The sequence below is a fragment of the Nipponia nippon genome, unplaced genomic scaffold, assembly GCF_047370975.1.
Source record: "Nipponia nippon isolate SJK-2023a ecotype South Korea unplaced genomic scaffold, ASM4737097v1 scaffold_5, whole genome shotgun sequence".
Classification (NCBI taxonomy): Eukaryota; Metazoa; Chordata; class Aves; order Pelecaniformes; family Threskiornithidae; genus Nipponia; species Nipponia nippon.
Window position 1 is genome coordinate 75577066 of NW_028262369.1, and position 21007 is coordinate 75598072.

At 41.2% G+C, this 21007-nt stretch overlaps 1 protein-coding gene across 1 annotated transcript in view; it reads left to right on the forward strand.

The window, feature by feature from the left end:
* Positions 1–21007, forward strand: part of LOC148052335 (uncharacterized) — a 53034-nt gene that overhangs the window by 15029 nt on the left and 16998 nt on the right. The window contains exons 2-3 of the mRNA XM_087731493.1: positions 6292–6397; positions 8251–8352. Coding sequence (XP_087587619.1) covers positions 6292–6397; positions 8251–8352 — 208 coding nt within the window. The remainder of the gene's footprint in view (positions 1–6291; positions 6398–8250; positions 8353–21007) is intronic.

The following is a 21007-nucleotide window of genomic DNA, read 5'->3' on the forward strand; positions in this document are numbered from 1 at the left end:
TACCTACCTGCATTTATCATTCTGGAAAGATCATGTCTATTAATCACAGATAAGAGCACAGCCTATTGTGTCCCTGACAATTAGAGCTCTCTACCAGCAGAGCAGACGCAAATGCCAAGATGAGCAAAATGTAAGATCTCTTTACAGGGTTTTGGGTTTTTTTTTCAGAAAATCTTGTACATGCTATAAGTAGGGTCTTGAATTTTTTAGTGTTCTGCAAGTGAATCTTAAGCAGCTCTAAATGCCCAGGGCAGGGAAGGGAGGGCAAAGGCCTGTTTCTAGCCACCACAAAAATATGTTGCAGCTTTAAATAGGGTTGGGAGGGTTGCCTTGCCTTTGGGAGCTGTACTAGAGAGAACTCACAAAATATGGGTTTGAATACACAGGAGCTGACCTGACGCCCCAGCACTAAGCACACGCAAGTTCCCTGCCTTCAGAGGTGAGGGGAATGACCCGGAGCCGGGCAAGAAACCTTGTTCTGGGCCCATAAGACTTTTCAAACTTTATAACAGTTAGCTGCTCTGTGCTGGGATAAGACCAAGTCATTTTAAAAAAAAAAAAAAAAAAGATAAAACCTTTGTAAAATGTGAGTGAAAAAGAGAAAGAAAAACCATAGCAAAAAAGCAAAGGGAATAAATAAATGGATAAACAGATCATAGATGTGATTGGGCATTATGCAGGTCATGCTGTGAACCATTTGAGTGGATTGGGGACAGCAGACACTTCCAGGCAGGTCTTGCCTGTTTTAAGTCTGTGACCCTTCTGCTAGGCTGGGCTGAGCCTGCCTATTCTCTTTTTTCCCTGTTGTTAACCACAAAACAAAGCTAAGAAACCTTTCCTGACAAAGGAGTCATTGAAACTTTCCCTGAAAATGTCTCATTTTGACAAAGAAGCCTGAGCAAATTATCTAATCAGAAAGTTCCCAGCCATTGGAAACAACCTACCCATTTGTGCCTCAGCAAGATCAAACCTTGCAGCATTTGGTTATGCATTTTACAATTTAAACTTCACTTTGCCTAGACAAATAATAGTACAAAACAGTATTTTGACTATTTTTTGTCAGAATAAAGCATGTTATCTATCTCTTACTTAAACAAGATTGCCATAGCAAAGTGTCTGAACTTCTTCACCTGGCTTTGCTACCTTCCCAAGTGTTTAGCTAATTTTAAAAATACACTGAACTCGCAGAAAGAACAGAATTTTTCTGTTCGTTGTATTTATCACTTCTGTTGGACTGTTGTACGCTCTTGAGGGCAGACCTCTAGTCTTCATCTGTGAAGCATCTAGTACATAAAACTGTAAAGCATTGCTGCAGGGACTATGAAAACTGCTCTGGGTTTGTGTGGTTCCCAGTACAAGGGGGTCCAGGTCATGACTGCCTCTTTCAGGGCTGGAGCAGCTGATGGTATGCGCCAGGAGCTGGCACCTGGGAACCCTGACAAGGCAGCTCCCATCAGAGCTGTGCCCTTCAGTTTCTCTTTCATAGGAAGACGTGGGTAAAGGAAAAGCTGGGGGAAGAAAACCTGGGCACATCTGGGTCTAACCTGCAGGAGGCTCAGAGACCGCCGGAGCAGGCACTCCCACCGCTGGGTGCTCATTCCAGCCGCCCTCCTGGGTCTCCTCTTTCAGATATGGCCTAAGGGGCTGCTTCAGTGCAAATAATAATTTATGACAGCAGCACATGATTATATCTATAAGAATAACATGTTCATAATAATTAATATATGCTTTCAGAGTGCTTCAGTGGCCATAAACAGCACTTTAATTTGTTTCTTAATTTCCCTGAAGAAGTTACCTGCTATATAGAAATCCAAAGCACTGTTTTTCAAGCTCTAGCAAGATATACAGTTCTGCAAACAAGACAAAAATTGCTCCAAAAATTTTTTTCCTATGAACTGACTTGTAATTTATTTCTGCCAGTGTTCTGAACTCTGAGTGAGCTTGCTGCTGGAAGACCAGAGACAGAGAGCACATTTTGAGACTATTTGGTTTTTTGAGTTTTACAGGTTTGAAGAGAAACAATGTTTACTCTTGGTTGCTATATATTTCCCCTATATTTATTTTCAAATCAGCTGGGTTTTCTGCAGAAAACAGAACTCTCCTTTCCTTTCCCTTTTAGAGATGGGCATATTTATATTTTAATTCAGGAAGGTTGCCATTTGGAGAGAGTAGAAGTTCTAGGAGCAAGGTTGCAGCGTGTGTGATTGGGGCAGTTGTGTATATTCTAGCACTGGGACAGGAACCTGAAGTATGGGCATTGGCTTGCTTCTGAATAGAGGAGCCATTGACATTCTGGGTCCTGAAACAAGCTCTTCCGAGAAGCATTATCCTTGCACACACTGCTTTCCCAGTCAAAAATCCGCCCTCTGCTCTTGCGCCTGCTCTTGCTGCAACATACCTTTGGAGTGAATCCACTGGCCAGCGCAGTGGCATGAAGGAGGAATTCAGCTCCGTGGCCCTTGTTACTTGGGAGAGGGACAAGCGGTAGCAAGAGAGACCCCATGCCAGGCAGGGAAAGCTCTCGCTGGAGCCAGTGCTGCTGAGGAAGGAGCGAGGTGCTACGGCAGGAGGGACAGAGGTGGGAAGGGTGCGCCATGAAAGGAAGAGGAGGAGGATGGAGATAACACTCAGGAAGATCTGACCTCCCAGGTTAAATGTTTTCCCTTCCTCATTTTAGATAATCCATCTCACCTGAACAACTTAGATCTGCACACTCCTCCTCTGTCAGGAAGGATGTGAAGAACTCAAGAGCACGGTCTTATGGCCTCCCTACATGGTGGGCATTTCTCACCAGCAAAGCATTCTTTCCAGAAAGTATTTCTCAGAAGAGAAGTATTCCTGATGGGGAGAGCTTGCTTGCAGAAGGATGGACTCCGATAGAAGGAAACCACAAATCCATTGGACCAAAATAGTGGCTAGCTTCTGATAAATATTGTGCATTTTTGGTTTTTACCACCAACAGTCACAGCTTAGAAAACTTCATTTTCTAGTCAGTTCTCTGAAAATTAATTAAAGACCCAGCCACTACTTTTGTTCGGGGACTGTTAGCATGATTTTTAAGCCAGTTTATGAAAGCATTTTGTTTAAGAAGATGACCAAATTAATCCTGACTATGACATTATAGATGAGATCTAAAATCAGTTCAGATGTTCCTATTTAGTTAAAATGGTAGAAGCAGCATTATTACAGCAATGTAGGCATTATTTTCTTTCCATAAAGGTGAACATTTTGCTCTGCACTGTTACTTTATCCTTGTAGATCAGATTTGATCTGACCAACGAAACCCTGTCATCCCGTCAACAGATCCTGACCAGGCATGATATCCCATCAGGACATGGTTTTGATGTCAGTAAGAGTTTCACATACGTTAAAACAGCAGTTCCAAGCTTAGAAAGGACTCTCTATGACACTGTTATTATAAAGAACATTTGTAAATGTTATATAAGCTGAACTGATGTGCAATACCTAAACTTTTCATTGTTTTTCATGGCAGAGGAAAGAAGATATTATAAACATGTAAAATAAGGCACTAGTACATTAACGTTAATAACTAATAAATTGTAAAGCTTTGTAGAAAACAGAAAACTAAGCCCCTTGCTAAAATGGAAGGCAAAAGGTACAACCCATACAAGCCTTCCTCCATTCAGGAGGAGGTAGGAAAACCAGGAACAAAGGGTAACCCACTCTTCTGAGAAGCAAACCTGTTAAATTACAGATATCCAGACAGGGCACGTGGGAAGTCAAGCGCCATAGCTGTACTCTGGTGCATTCTACAGCTTTGTAAATTTGGCCCATCCTTTCTCGTTAAGGAATGAAAATACGTTAGAGCCAAGTTAAAGGGATGAATCGCGGATTGAAAGTCCTTGGGTTGTTGATGTTCTTTATGCCAGATAAAACAAATAATAGAGCTTGATGGAATGGAAATCTCCATATTCTGCCATACATTTAATTTGTTTATGGTTCACTTGGCACAAATTTTTTTCCCCTTTGGCACTAAATGGACTTTTAAACTGAAAGTGAATTTTGATATTAAAAAAGCTCTGGCTGTAAAAACGGACAAATTAACAAGAATGAGCACTTTCACACAGGAGAAAATGATTCATTAACTGCTCTTTCGCCATTGTAGAAGAGCCCATTTTTGGCTTGTCCTCAGAGAGTCCAAGGATGCTTATAATACAAGCAACGTTTAGAAAAACTTCATTACACAGAGAAAATTCCAGGCTTCAATTTTTCTTCTTGAGAGAGTTCAGTAGTTGCTTTATTCTCCGTGTGTGTGTGTGCGCGCGTGCACGTTTATAGACAAAATTAGGCTCTAGCAAAGGGAAAGTGCATTTATGCAAAAAGCAATTCATCAACCACTTCTGTGCTCAGAATTCACTGAGGTAATTTAGATACTTTAATGGCAAGGTAGTTTAGGTAAGGTATGCAATAAATGTTTCCCCCAACCCCTCCAAACAGTTAGAGTAATGGAAAATGTGCGCTCTAAATGAATCTTTTCAGTAAAGTAATTCTTGTTTTAATTATTTATCAGTTGGAAAATATGAAATATAATGACATAGCAAACTTCTCTGGAACCTCTTTTCATGTTGTGGGAGCACTCTTACATTAGCCGGAGTTTTATGCTGGCTGTAACTAAAAGGCTAACATAATGCAGCGTGCGGCACTAATCTGTTTCTCGTAACATTAAATGTGCAGAAAGCAGCTACCACTATGAGGAGACCCTCATAGGTGGATCTATTATTTGCAATATTTTCACCATGGCCTTGACCTTAGTGATGTCAGGCATATATTACATCTCCACTATAATTTACTATTGACATCATGGATTAAATTTGTTGTTTCAGCTAATGCAACAGAGCAAGCAAGGTAGATTGTGAAACAAAGCCAGCTGCTGAAATACGAGGGTTGTCAAGTATAAATTTACAAAAGATATTCAGACTGAGCGCAGAAGACAAAAATAAATGGACAGAGAAGCTGTTTTTGACAGACTGCAAAGGGCTAGAGACTTAAACTTGAGCATTGTAAATCCAAATGTCACAAAACACTGCTACAGAATGTGAGACATGTCTATTTCTCAGGAATATAAATGGTGATATGAAACCAAACTTTCAAGATGCTGTGCATTTTTGAAAAGTCTATCGCTATCTCCTGATAAGAAATTTAGTGATTTTTTCGTCTTAGCTTTAAAAGCAGGAAAATTCATCATTTAAATTCAGTGACCAATGTAATAACTGTATTTGGGGCAGGTAGATTATAAAAATAGCAAAAAGTAAGCTTTGTATAGTTTTCTGGATTTCTAGAAAAATTTGTCAAACTGACTGATGTGTTCTCTTAGTGAAATTTAGCCAATCACATCTAATTAATTCTTATTTGGGTATTGATATAGATAGATGGTATTTTTCAGCTAAGTTACGTGCCTGTGGAAGAACAGCGCTATATAAAAATAAAATACTTTATTATTTCATATATGTTATGTTATCCACATAACTCAGGACGTGTTCTCTTGCCAAGGATTTACTGCAGCTTCTAGAATGACGTACTACCTCACGGCCTGCAGGCAGGACTCAATAAAGTGAGATATCCATGGAGCGAGGTGGGCAGCAGTGCTCGTGCGTGCCCGCTGCTGAGGCCAAAGAGCATCCTGCCATTGCTTCAACTTCCAAATTCTCAAATCGTGAAGTGAGTAACTGAGGCTGAAAAAAGAGGCGCAGCATGCTGGCTGAACCCTCCGCTTGGGAGATTTTCAGCTCCTTTTTTGACTCAGCAACAAGCATGCGCTTTCTTATTTCTTTACAGCTTGAGGGAATAAATCTAACTTGAGGAAATTAAACTCTGACTCCATGACCTAAATAAGTTGTCAGCACAGATTTAAGAGGAACATATCGTAGTCACAGCACCATCAATGAAGTAACTGTGGGTTCTACCAAAATAGAAATAGAGGGCACCGTTTGGGGATAAATGCAGAGACAGGAATGATACTTTTCTGTGTGATATTTGGAACACCTCCAAAACAACTGCATTTTGCCAAATCCTTTCCTTCAGTGCAAATCTAGTTGAGGCCTGACTGATGGGACAGCTACCTCTAGCAATCGAAGAGCAGAGGATGTGAAATAATGGCTAGCAAGAGCAGGCTTTGTTTTGAAGGGGCTCGTGGTTTTTTGTTGAGTTTTTTTGCTACTCAGATGTGCTCATTTTAAATAAAAATTGGGATGGGTTAAAGCAAGGTTTTGACACATGACTAAAAGCAGTGTTAAGACGAATTGTCTTTAGCTTTTTCCTATTGTGTCAAAGATGCTGTGGGAGATGATCAATGTAGGCCAGACCCAGAGAGATTCCACGCACCACTGCCTGCAAACACCTCTCTGGAGCAGCTCAGACATACACTGTGCTGCAAGAGGTAAGAGCAACAGCATGCTGCATGAGCTTAGCATTAATTTTGATTCATTTTGCAGATCAAGCATGAAATGCCTTTTGTAGTGCTCTCTGGTGCTAAACGATTTACACCAGTTTAGAGTTTTCCAATCTTAGCATCAATTATTTGTGACAATTTCAGATAGCTATCTAATTTTGGCAATGCAGTATTCATACCTGGGGCTTCATTTCAGCCTATATATTGATTTCCTCTAAGCTCTGCTTTTCTGGGAAAATCTTTTACGCTGATACACCTGGCCAGCAGATGTGGCTCGGCTATTATATGTGATGCAATTAATCTGGAAGGCTGGCGTCACAGGACTTTCCATGATGCTGTGGCAGCATTATTGTGATTCATTAGTGTCACTTCCTCAGCAAGTTGTAATTGGCAGTGCTGTATTGTTTCTGTAAAAAAACAGTCACTGCGGTGGTAGGAAAAAGAATGGCATATTTTCTTTTCCAAGGAAAACAAAGGTTATCCTTGCTTACACATCTAGTGTAAATGTAAAATGAACAAGCTCCATCCTTAATTTACCTCTTCTACCTCACTGCAAAGCCTAGGTGTTAGAGGACGGCGTTGAGATGCATTCACCAGACAAGAAGTGTTTCCTATTATTAATGGTTGGAGCAGCCCTCTGTGTAATCAAAGGGCACAGCTGCGGTGATATACGGCCAGTGACAAACGGAGAGATCTTTCCTTCTCGCCGCTACAAGCTTACCAGCTTGCAGCCAGCAACTTCCAGCGCTGTATATCTGCAAGATAAATAGCACGAGATATGAATATACGCAGCGCTTACAGTCTTGAAAAGTATTGTTATATCCCCCACATACAATCATTCTAAATATGACTCGAGTGCATTTTTCACAATTTCAGAGCTATTCTTGCTGTTTGTAAATAGATACAGTTTCTGAGCAGAGATTTAAAACCCTCTAACAGTGCTGCTTTCCAAGGTCTGCTTTGGAAGCGGGGGCTGTACAGCTGATGGTGTCAGCAGAGCGGCTTTCGTGAGATTCATAGCTCTCTTTTGCAGTGACAAGCAGCGCTGAACTTTTCTGTGAAAGGAATCAGCTAAAGAATATACAAGAAATCATTTTTATTTCTCCTATGCACCTATGCCAAAGCAATCTAAGGGAAGAACTCATTCTCTTTAATACGTGTGTGTTTGAGAAAAAGCTGTGTTAGCTGCTTCTTCTGTAGTTGTTTCTAGTCACATTTTAGTCCTTTCGTTTTACAAAGCCAGGTATTCTGTGTAGTACCACTTCCTTAAGCTAAGGATGTATCTGAACTGAGGCAAAACTTTAAAGCTAAATAGGGAGCAATTGCCAGCGAAAAGTAAGGCGAACAAAGGTGCTTGGTAAATAAAAAATGACGTGCTCTTTTGCCCGGTTTGACTTTGCTGCTGTTGCTGTAAGTGGGTCCAGATTTCCACAAACATGAAGCGAACGCGTCAGTGGGCAAGGCCATCCCCTGCACGGGCTGAGGGGCAGAAAGGTGTCCCCACGCAGGGGCGGGCACGCGCAGGCGCGCAGGCACACGCGGAGGAAGTCAGCGCTGCTCCGTGACCTTTCCGTGAACCTCCGAGGAGATGCAAAGATCAGTCAAGAAGGCAAAGGTCAGCATTCATGCTGGTCACAAACAAAAATCAGATTTAGCCAGTCACTGGAAGAGTGTTTCTGGGCCCTTGGATTATCTGAGCAAAATACTAATAAATACATCTTGCATAGTGAAAAATTGACTCAGTCAGTGTTTACTGTCTCAGCATGGCTCAGTTTAGCTGCACTCATTTGACAACTTGTTAGAAGTTATGTTCATTTTTCCCCTGTAATATATCTATGCAGGAGAAAGATGGAGTTAAATAATACGAAGGACGTGGCACAATGTGAGAAGAACCTGGGAATTCAGGGTGAGCAGTGCCGCTGCTCATGTTGTGAGACGCAAAGGTACGAGCTGAAGAAAGGAAATTACATGTTGATTGCCTATGAAGAAAAACATTGAATTAAAAGCAAGGCAACAGTAAACGAAGTCTGCAATTTCAGTTGTAATTGACTTCTCCAGCCTCTCGCACAGTACTTGGGATCAGATTATACCACAGTGGTATCTTTGTTTAAATCAGAAAAAAAAAAATCAGAATGAAATATACAAGTAATATAATCCTACTTTCAGCAGGTCAGAAGTGAAAACAAATGTGGTGATTTTGCTTCTGCTGTAGCCTGAGGTGGACATTTGCCCAACTGACAGCACACGAGATACATTTTAGCACAAAACTCCCATTGACTTCAATGGGGCCCTGATCTAACCCAGACACACACAGCAAGTGCTATGCACTAGGAGCACAAACCCCGACCATATGAGCATCTTTACTACAGCAGGCTGGGAGGATCTTGTTCAAAGAAATGAGTTATTAGGAGCGTTATTTTGTTTCCCCTTGCCTTTGCTTTTCTCGCTGGCACAGTGCAATGAACTAAAGCAAATAGTTAAGTTCCACTTAGGGAAAATGATGAGTGAAGCTCAAATTTTGGTTACAGATTGGAAAGGATACCTTTAGCTTGTAATAGTGTATCTTAATAATGGCAGGTGACTCATAGATACACTTTTATCTAACATATTATGAAATTTCTCAATATATCCTTCAACTCAGGAAGTTTTCCAAGTAAAACAAAGTAAAAGGAAAAAAACTAAAATATTTTACCCATGCATGATTATTGGTGACTTCAATTATTTCTCATGTTATTCTTTTTTAGAGTCGTCTGGATTGTTTTGACCACTTTCCCACATCTTTTAGCTCCTAAAGCAAATGTTCTTTCATCAGTAATTGCTCACTCTGGGGCTAGTTTTAGTGTGCTTTTGTAAAAAAAGAAAAAAAAAAAAAAAAAAGGTTGGGTTCGTTCCCCAGCTTTTGCCCTAGAATATGAGTGAAAACGTTTCTGCAAGACGCGAGCGCTGCAGTTTGGGGCACTTCCTGCCGGTCCCTGAGAACTGAAGCGCTTTTCAAGCCGGCGAGGAGCTGTCGGGAGCACTGAGGCTGCTTTGTGCCGGCCCGAGCAGCGGGAAGGCAGCTCCTCATGGCCGGGAGCTGGTGTGTACAGACTCCCGCCTGGACCAGAGCTGGGCTGAAGCTTCCAGCTTCTCCGTGAAGGGGTCTGGGGAGTATGGCTTGGACAGTAATTCTAGATGAGGCTTGGGCTGGGCTGGTGAAGCAAGGCATAAATTAGACAAGTTCAAGGCAGGCAGTATTTAATATACGTAATACAGGGAGGGCTTACAGCCAGGGCTACTCTTCTGTCTCCGTTGCAGAACAGAATAATGGAAAACCCAATCTTTTAATCTTTCTGCAAATATTTTAACTCCTTTTAAAGTCCTTCTAATGATAGCATTTACTTCATACTCCCGCCAGCACTTCTGTGTGTGGGAGTGCTCATAGATCCTGAAGTGGCTGTGGAGCCTCTTCTTGTCCCATCAGCCAGCAGAGAAATATTACCCAGCAGCAAATAAACGGCACTGGCCAACTTTTACTCAGGGGTATGAAAGCATCTTGCCAGGGAACACTCTGATCTACATACACTGACTTTTTAAAAAGCTGGAAGAGTCTGAGAGGACTGTAAAAGAAGCTAAGGTCACAAAAATGTTTTAAAATGGTAAACGTGATGACTAATAGACATTCAACCTATTAAGCTGAAAAGAGCCATCGTCCCAGTCTTGGAAGCTTAACACTAGAGACAATCAGTAAATAATTAAATGACAGCAGCAGAACATTTGTCTCGGCACATTTTCAGGGAAGTTAAGTCTTGTCAGACAAGTGTGATCTTAGTTTTGTTGATGAAATAGCAAGTTCTATTGAAAAAGTCAAAAACTCACAGCAAAGCAACATACTAACATGAAATGGACCAAACCAAACACACTGGTGATACTGGGTAAATGGGAACTGAAAGCCACCATCCTCTGTTGAGGCCCCACAGGCACTGGCCCTTGTTTCACTCCTGTTCCATAGCTGAGGGTGACAGCGAGGCAGGGGCAGGGACACAGCACCCAGACAAGAGCAGAGCGCGTCCAGCGATAGTAACCACGGTCAGCCAAAAGTCCACTCATCTCAGACAAGTCCATTGGGCCAAGGCAGGTCTGCGGTCAAGCTGGGAAGTCAGGTCAGCAAGGCCAGATCAGGCTCAGCTCAGTACAAGGCTGGCACAGGCACACCTAAAATGTAAAACTTGGGCAAGGACCAAGGGCAAAAGCCTGAGCTTAAATGCAGCTTCCAAGCCAATGGACAAAAGCCCCACATGAGGCTTCCCCCAACTCTTTCTCATGCAGCTCTTTCTCACAGCTTAGCTGCTTCTGTGGGAGCTTGATCCAGGGTTACACAACTGCACCCGTGTTAGAGCAGCCCTGGAGCGCAGCAGCCAAAGCCATGGTGGGGCTGAGGGGGAAGAGCCTGCAGAGCAACTCAGGGCCTCAGCATGGATTTGGGAATAATGGTAGCTAAACAAAGGAACATGGACTTTCAGTACAACATACAGAGCAGGATGTGAAGACAAGACGAAGATACATAGCATTAACTAGATTTCAGAAGGTGCTATTATACCTGCATATAGCATTACTGAAAATGATCGTGGGAATATTGGGTCAGTTCTTGAAGTATATTATGAAACTAGAAAAAAGGTTGAAGAAAAAAAGTTCAAATTCAAAAAGAGTCAGGAAAACATGCCTTGATCTGTTAAGGTTATACAAGAAGGAGTTAAAATGTGCCTTAATCAAAGTCTGCAGGTATCTACATAAGGAAGAGATTTCTGATAACAAATAGCTATTTAGTCTAACAGAAAAAGGCACAATAAGATGCAATGGTTGGAAGCTGCCGTACTTTCTCTAGCATGGGCCATTAATCATCGGAACAACCTACCGCAGGATGTGGTAGATCATCTGAAGTCTTTAAATCAAGACTTTCTTTACAAAAGAAATTCCCTCTCTCAAACAGAAAATCTGCATCTGATGCAGAAACTGCTATTTGGGGTTTACACCCTGAATTGCTCGAGGATTGAGGTGAAAGTCCTTAAAATCTATTGAATTAAAGAAAAACAGCCCAGTGGAGAAAATAATAAAGACAAATAAGTGGGGTGTTATAGGGCAGCATAACAGATTCGTGTGCCTTTGTCACTAAAACTCGCACAGCTATTTACAAGAACAAACTTATGGAAAAGAAGCAGAGAGGGGGAAGAAAAAAGGTATTCTTTCTAAAATATATGTCTTCTGTCCTTTAAACACAGTGTGATAAAGACACGCTTTTTGCTTGAAGTTCATCCTGTGGACTGCGCATGGTGATGGGCTTACCAGTTCTTATTTATGAAGCATGTATTCTTGGGCATGGTTAAAAAATACCAGTTGGCCTTCTTTCAGTTAAATCCCATTCCTTTGAGGCCAATTTAATCATGCTTGAAAGAGATCTGTAAAACAGAAGCACTTTGAGTTTCCTACAGAGAAAAAAGGAAGACACCAGCCTGTGGGAGAGAATACAGCTCTTATGTCAAAAAGAGCAAACGCATAGGGTGCAATTCCACGGCTATACTTTTGAGTTCAGACCGCCTAAGTTTATGGCCAGAACTCCCATGGGGATGGGCAGGAGTATATGAGGATATTTGCTACTTTTTATAGTAATAGCACTAAGCATTTATATAATTCTAGCACTCTGCTTTGATAGGACCTTCTTTGTGCTGGAAGCTGCACAAACACAGAAAAAAAAACAGAGGGAGAGGACAATCCATGCATGGGAAGAGCGCCATAGCCCAAAGCCCTCAGCAGCCTGCACAGAAAACTTGAGCTGGTCTTTCAGGGCTGCTGCCAGGACAGCAAAAGGACTCTCGTTCCCTACCTGCTTTGAGCCTGCGTGAAAAATCTTTCTCTCAGATTTTATGTATGGTTTTAGCCTCTGATATGCAAACAGCTGCTGGATGAAAGTGTCTGTTCCAAGTTCACTGGGCTTTTCATGATCAGAGAGTAATAGTAAAGAGCTGGATACAGAGATTATGCTGGCTTTGCTCCATCTGTCCCTTGGGATCCAGTAGTTATGTCCCTAACCCTTCTGTGACCTAAGCATATGTAATACATGTAGCATGGCTCGAGATAGTGTACGAGGAAATGAAAATGCATAGGGATATACCTGCTAATTTGTTATCTGCATGCCAATGAACGTGGCAGCACAGCTGCCTGTGCTGGCTGCGTGTGTGTGCATGCTGCATGTGTACGCCATCCCCCCCGCTGGATTTCCAATTAAAACTGGGAGCTCTGTGGAGTGAGTGTTTTATGCCTGAACTATTCCTGGTAAACCTGCTACAGTACAAATAAGAATCAGCCGGAACGGTTCAGCAGAGTTCCTACTGTTAAGTCCTTAAATTCATTAGCCATTTCACATATTTTGCCATTTACATTGTTGGATCACTTCTCCTCTTTCCATAAGCTTATGAAAACAAACAATTAGTTAAGAAAATTTCTAGGGCTTTTCTCCCTGTGCAAGCCATTTTTAGTCTTCCTTTTTCTAAAGCCTGCTGTTGGGCTGAGCAGCACTTTTACCCCCTGGGGTCTGTGTTTCACCAGTGATGGTAGCCAGATGAGACTGTTTCAGGATGACACAAAGTACCATCTCCACAGAGGCCGAACATCTTTCTGAATTACCCCACAAGTGCTGCTGACTAGAGAGCCAGGGAGAAGGCAAGAGGCTCAGCTGCTGTTCAGCATGTCACAGCACTGTTAGCCCAATCTGTCAGTCATCACAGCCCAGAGCCCACATTGAAACCTCCATAGGCTTTGAATCAAGCCTTAAGCGTTACAGTACTTTGGGACTGTGTGTGCATGTGTGTGGTTTCTGGGTGTATGTTTTAATTTTGTTTTGTTCTGGAAATACCAAGTATGTCCTTTGAGACCATTAGAAATGAGGTTTATATAGACATGGTAAAAAACCACTGTAGGCAAGGATAATAAAATATGACATTATTATGAGAGACATAACAACTGGTTTAAAATAGGAAGTGCTGAGTTTTTCAAGTTCAGCAAGTATGATTATTTTTCTCTTTCATTTTCTGCACGCCTCTGAGTATATAGAGTCCTAATTTGAGAACTGGAACAAACTGGGTATGTTTATGAGCAAGCAATATAAACTCCTCTATCAGACTCATCAGTACATGGGCCAAACCATAAATTACCATCTCACTGTTGGCTTTAAGAGAACAATGACACTTACCCCTTGTGAGAATGCACCCCTTATTTTTGAATCAGGAAAGCTAAGAGCTTTGCTTCTGGCAAGGACAACTCTAAAAGGAATCATTCCTAATGCAATCTGGCCTTGAAATAAAGCTCCCTCTCATCTGCATCCCCTGTGTCATCTGATATGGGCTTCAAATATAAAATTTTCATTGTTTTTATATGACATTGTTGGGATGGGAAAAAATATTAGCAACATGATTCCTAACAGAATCTGCATGAAGTCATCACACATTTGACTTCCTGATAGACATAAATCCACTCTCTTCCAAACTGTGTTGCTCACATGACATTCCTACTAAGCAGCGACAGTTGATAACAGCTACTTTGCATAATTTGCTTTGAAGTACCTTTGAGACAGGATTAACCAGATGATGTGCTCTTTATTTTTCTTTCCCTCCTTCCCTCTTTCTCTCTCGTTGTTGTTGTTGTTGTTGTCATCGTCATCGTCATCATGGTCCTGTTCCTACAGAAAGGTTTGTGGACCGCAGATATCCATGTGATATATGTACACCTTGTGAGCAGATTGTCTGTGTCTTACCCTAAATGTGTTAATGTTTGAACTGCTAGAAATAACATGGAGAAATCTGAAACTGCTAAAATCAGACAGTAAAAAGCCACTGCAATTAGCCAGTACAAGTACTTGACAATACCTCTGATTTACCAACAAATGACTTCTATCTATCTTTCCATCAGCTTGCTTTCAAGTCCAAGTATGCATTGTTTTTCAACCATTAGCTTTTGAAACATGATTTCATTAGCAAGAACACTTTGGCATTGTCTGAAAAAGAGAATAGTTTATATTTGTATTGAGTGACCACATCTCTGTCTTCTGAGACACTGAATTGTTTTGTAGCTTCTTCCAAGGGATAGCTTTGTGGAGTGGAGAACCACATCTTTGCCCACTAGTTTTCTGCATCACTTGTCATACACAATGCAAAGGAAGTGACTATGAAAATGCAAATGAATAACCTCATCTAATTACTGCTAATATGATAGCATGCTGTACATCTGAATGGCTCAGAAAATTAATGGGCACCATTCTGAACTGTGGAAACATGAGCTATGGTGAGAAAGTTGGAATTCAGATTTACTGCTTCTTCCTTCTCATCTCCAATCCTTGAATAAAAGAAAGAACCATTTATAGGACGCAAGTTTAAGTACCTTAATCTTATCAGCTTGGGCTTGGCTTTTTGTTCTTCTGTGTTCAAATGAAGCACCTCATCAAAATTAGATTAAGATGGTAAATAAAATCAAGGTCAACTTTTTATTAACTTTTGGGTTTTACCTCCCCTCTGTTTGAACGCGTTGGCTCTGAAATCTCCCAGCTGCAGCCGCTGGATGTTTAGAGGCAATACTGCAGACTTTTAGGTTTTATGGATTCAACAAGAACAATATAACATGATACTGACAATCATAAACAGATACTAAGTTGTTTCAGTTTGGAAACAATTGCAGCCATATAACCCTTGGTGGGCTCTTTTATATGAACTTTTATTTTTCTCCGTACAATGGCTAACATGGGAACTATCCCCCATCCAATAGAGCAGCTTGTATTTGCTCAGGAAATGGTTAAGTTACAGCAGGTCACCCCTGTTACTTCATGGAAATGCTTTGATTTGTCTTCCATACTAAAACAGTTAGAGTCATTTGTTTTACTAACAACTCCCCTCAGAGCAGAACCTCAATACTATCTTAAAACAAAATTAACTTCACACATGACTTTGTCAAGAAGCTTATTTCCATCTTAGGAGAGTTCAAATTTCATATAATCTGGACACAGTGTAGTGAAGACGACAGACTTCGGGAATGTTATTTCCTTTCTTTTTGCTGCCCATACTGCCCATTCACCTGTGGATTTTTTGGGCAACATAAATGCAACACTTTCCTAAGCGCATAAAAATGCCTGTACTTGACCAGGCTACCCAGCTCGGCCATTACCAAGAGGGCACTGGGCAAAATACTGGTCGTGTCTCCGACCTGCATTCTGACTCGTTCAAAGTCTAACCTCACAGACGTGTCTACAGCAGTTGCACTTAAAAGGCACTTTTTGAAAGCCTCCAATGATTTGAAAACTGTCTGGCATATCTAAAAATAGGGAATAATTCTGGACTGGCTAATCACTTTCAAAATAGGGGAAACATAGCTGCAGCCCCCAAAATCAATTGGCAAGGCAGCTTAAAGATACAAACAGGACTACGTGGACAGCAAACATGAGGTTTGTATGTATCTTACTCCATCCCTCTCTGAGGAGTTGTATGAACATGAAGCTTTTTACTGTCAAATTTGAGTAAGTCCTGTAAGGGAAAAAAAAAAACAAGTAAGCAAAATATAAAAAAAAAAACCCTGCTCCTCATGACTGTACCTCCTGGTGTTTAATTATTGTAGTTTAACGGTGATAAGGCTAGTTTGTCTTGCATATCCAAATTGGTTGAGAACACTTTCTGGACTTGAAATAGAGGAAAATAAAAGATTTCTCTTTGTTACAATTTCAAAGCACTTCGCATTCACCACAAACCGCCTGCAAACAGTAAAGCTCAGAATACCAGCCTGTATCAAGTCATTAACCTTTTAGGACTCAATCAAAGCAGTGTTGTGTGACACTTTATTAATGAATGCTTTAATGTGGTATATAAAAGCTAACAAACATGGAAACTGGCAATGATTCATCAAATTTAATATTCCATCAAACATTTAATTTTGAAGACTGACAGTTTCTAAAAATAATCCAACAGAATACAAGTTCAGAGGAGTGCCTAATGAAATTCACCCCCCTCTTTTTAGGACTTTTCAAAATTGTATTTAGATGCCCAAGAAAAGCAAAAAAAAGTGCATAAAAAACTGAAAAAGTTATGCGACTTTCTAAATAACATTTGAACATATTTTATGGAATCTGCTGTGAAGAGTGAAGGAAGTTGTCCTTATAAATACACTTGCAGTTTAGGTCACACATTGTCTGCAGTCATTGCTAGGAGGCAAAAGCCCTGTTGTAAAACAGCTGGGCTTCTTGGCTTGGGGCAAAGGCAAATTCCACAGCCAGAAACCTAATTAGATGCTTTTGGAATTCACGGCACCCTTTCACACTATGACCTTTTCCTTTCTGTCTTCCCCTTGCTTCTCTCCAGCTCACCCCCATATGTCCTCCTCCCCCCTGTCCCCCATGAGGATTTGATCCTCTCCTTACTAAATATGTTGCTTTTTTTTTTTTTGCATAAATACTGTCTACTGGCCAAATTCAATCCTGCTGGTAATAAGAGCAACTTGGAAGTCAACAAGTTTATGTCATGGCTAAATTTGTCCCTGTGATCCATTTAACTTCTAAGCAACTCTAAGATTATCCAGTCTCCTAAAAATTTCCAAAAACATAGGCTGCAGAGAAGTGATGTCAAAGAAACAGCTTTATCTGTCCTGGAAAATTTCAGAATTCCCCAAAGAATTGTCATCTTGCCTTGGAAGGAAAATCAAAATATTCTGACTTTTCTCAAAACCCACCGAGGCGTGGTCTAACCTTGCCCCATTGCCAGGGTACTCACCTGCACGCAGAAAGCCCAGGTTCAGATTCCTGAAGGGACTTGAACCTGGGTCTTCCTTGTGTCACAGGTAGATACACCAGCTCCTGGCCTCACATGGGCTTCTTTTTGGACTGAAGTAGCAATTCTGCTCTGAACCTGACTTCTCTCATGGAAAGATTTTGCATATCCACAAAGCATTTTTCATATTCATATTTCAACAAGGCCAAGTGCAAGGTCCTGCACATGGGTCAGGGCAATCCCAAGCATAAATACAGGCTGGGCTGAGAATGGATTGAGAGCAGCCCTGAGGAGAAGGACTTGGGGGTGTTGGTTGATGAGAAGCTCAACATGACCCAGCAATGTGCACTCGCAGCCCAGAAAGTCAATCGTATCCTGTGCTGCATCAAAAGAAGCGTGACCAGCAGGTGTTGAGGGAGGTGATTCTCCCCTTCTGCTCTGCTCTCTGAGACCCCACCTGGAGTACTGCGTTCAGCTCTGGGGCTCCCAACATAAGAAGGACGTGGACCTGTAGGAGTGAGTCCAGAAGGCCACGAAGATGATCAGAAGGCTGGAGCACCTCTCCTGTCAAGACAGGCTGAGAGAGCTGGGGTTGTTCAGCCTGGAGAAGAGAAGGCTCCGGGGAGACCTTATCACAGCTTTCCAGGACCTGAAGGGGGCCTACAGGAAAGATGGGGAGGGCTCTTTATCAGGGAGTGTAGTGATAGAACAAGGGGTAACGATTTTTTAACTGAAAGAGGGCAGATCTAGATGAGATACAAGGAAGAAATTCTTCACCATGAGGATGGTGAGGCACTGGAACAGGTTGCCCAGAGGACTTGTGGATGCCCCACCCCTGGAGGTGTTCAAGGCCAGGCTGCACGGGGCTTTGAGCAATCTGCTCTAGCGGAAGGTGTCCCTGCCCACGGCAGGGGGGCTGGAACCAGATGATCTTTAAGGTCCCTTCCAACACAAACCATCCTATGATTCGATGATTCTGTTGTCAGATAGGTATTTTTCAATGAGCAGTGTATCACCACAAATTTGCCAACCTCCTATATCCTCAGACAAACACATTCAAAACTTTTCTAAAAGGATGATACACTTTAACTTAAATGTTACTTGTGTCAAGGGGAAATAATATCCAAAAAACCTAGATACAAGAATTTAGGTGTCTTGTAAAATAAATGAGCAACTGATAGAAATGAAAGGCTATTAAATGCCACTGAAGATGTATAATTTACAGCAAGACGATTATATATCATTTTCTTAAATTGTTTTTATAACATAAATTGTAATTCTTATCCAAACTCATTTCCAGCCAAAGAGCATGTTCCCTCACATGGATTTTTCACTTAACTAAAAATTGCAGGATTCATCCATTTAAAAAAAAAAAAAAAAAAGTGTGATAAATAGGATATTTTAGAATTGGGTAATGGAGAACTGCTGTGCTGCTCTTGAGAAATGTCTATAACTCACTTATGCCTTCTGGTATTTGTATAGCATGTTGACTCATGAATCACAGAGTAGCTATCATAAAAAAAACAATGTCTCCTTGACAAAAAATACATTTAACTCAGCTGAGATTTGCAGTAAAGATTCATGCCTACATTTTTAAAATCACAAATGCTATTATGTTACACTTGGGGAACTGTTTTTGTAAACCTGTGCACTTCAGTAGTACATTTCCTGTTGCGAGTCCCAGAAAGCACTAATGAATTGCTTCTCACCATGTTCCTGGAAGGATTATTCTCATTTTACAGATGGAAAAACTGAGGCAGAAGAGCTCACTAAGGTGACCAGGGAGAAGTGAAGCAGAGGGCAAGAGTAAATGCTGCTTCGGGCAACTTGCGCCTCTTTTCCATAGTTGCCAACTCCAGCAACAGGGACCTTGCTTCCATCCCGACTACCCAGCAGCAGTACCTTTCCTCTAGCTGCCATTTTTCAGATCAAATGGGCTTTTTAGACTTTTTGTTTGTTACAGAAATACATATCTCTCCCCAGCCAAAGACATTGTGAGATGGTGTGGTTTTGTGAGGAAAGAAACCGGAGGGTTTAGGCAGATTTTGGTGAAGTATGTAGAGCAGTTGGGATAGGGGAAGGTGAGAGGTGCCCACCATGGGATGTCAATATGCTTTTGTCATAGCTGGGAATGGTGAGAAACAGTACTTGTCAGAGTCATCGGCAGTGGGAAAGGGAAGAAAATAGCCACAGGGCGTGCAAGGGGGTAGCCAGAGCTGGATTTTCCTCCAAGGAAAAAGAAAGTTCATCTCTCAAGGCTTGCGGGGCAGAGGGTAAATATCAGCCGGTACTTGGAGGGTGCCAGAGGTGCCGGGTGAGAGGAGATCCTGGCAGAACAAAGTCCCAATATCAACAAAGAAAGAAACAAAAAACACAGGGCTCTTTGTAACTTCAAACACACACAACATTGCCTCTACCATTGCCATTAGCAAGGCACAGTCCTGGGTTTCTCCACGCCACAACGAGCTGCACGTGCCTGCCATAGAGGCCAGGCACCCCGCGCTGGCTTCCAGCATGCCCCAGCCCCACGTCTCCAGCCAGGACTGAAGGGGTGCAGCACTTCCCTCAGCCTGGGCCCTAAAAATATCTCTCATTTCATCTTCCAGAACAAGCATGTATCCATTACATGTTATTGCTATTTGCATGAGATTAAATATTTAAATCAGAGAAAAATATTGTTCATTATCATTTGCAAGTATCATTTTAATCATAAACTACACATCAAAGCAACACTAAGCATGCATGATTGCTACCTGGTCAGCACCATCAAGGTCCCCTGGAAAAACTAATTAGTGTTACTATATATTTACATACCTTGGAGATAAATGTTGTTTGCATCTCCTTCCCTAATGACAGAATGGAGACGGTTCAGTAAAACACCCTACCTCTTAATATGCAGGGTTTGTTGTAGGAGCAGCTCAATTCATATTTCCACCAGTTTGACGGTAAGTGAACAGCGGTAGCAATATTAATCTGCAGTAACCTGTCAGTGAACTCTACAGCTAATATGATGTAGTTATGATTTTACCATCAATCAGAACTGAACAGGCCCTGGACAATCCTTACAGCACTGCCTCAAAAAATCTAATTGTGCAAAAGCTTCATCGGTTACCAACATTTCTTTTTTATCTGTCACAGACTTTTGGCCTACTACACAACCTTTTATTATTGGTCTTATTGCATTAGCTTGTTGGACAAAAAAGAAAAGGCTAAATCTAAGAGTTCCCCTGCATTCCATCATTTGTTACCATGTGGGATCCTATTTGACAGTTCCATATTATTTTAGATTTAGATAAATATTATTAGGACATATGGTATTGCATGAACTTTTGAACCACTGATTGCCAATGTATAAAAAAAGGCTAGCAATATTTTTACCTCTGCATTTACATGTTCAAATGTATAAGAAATAGATAACAAAAATGAAAGAATTAAGCTGTAACACAGGACTGGATTTTAGATTAAATGTAAACCCAGACTTTTTTTTTTTTTTTTTAGTTAATTGTATTCACAGAGCAGAAGAATAGTTGAAAAATGAATTATTAACAACAAACATAAACTTTCACAAAAGTTAGAGTTCTACTAGTAATTAAGATAACTGTTCATTATTCTTTTGGGGCATTTTTAGTACAACCATCTATTATGTAGTTTTGTGGCTTAAATTAGACGTGTAAGTGTAAATATCATAAAAGAAGCACAGACAGGCATTCTCAGCGAGAATCTTTCTTTCAAACACTGGTCGTGAGAGGCTACAACTTGCGGTAAGATACATTACAACCACACTATTTCTGGTGAGTTTACTATGCAAGAAGTTCTGGTGTAA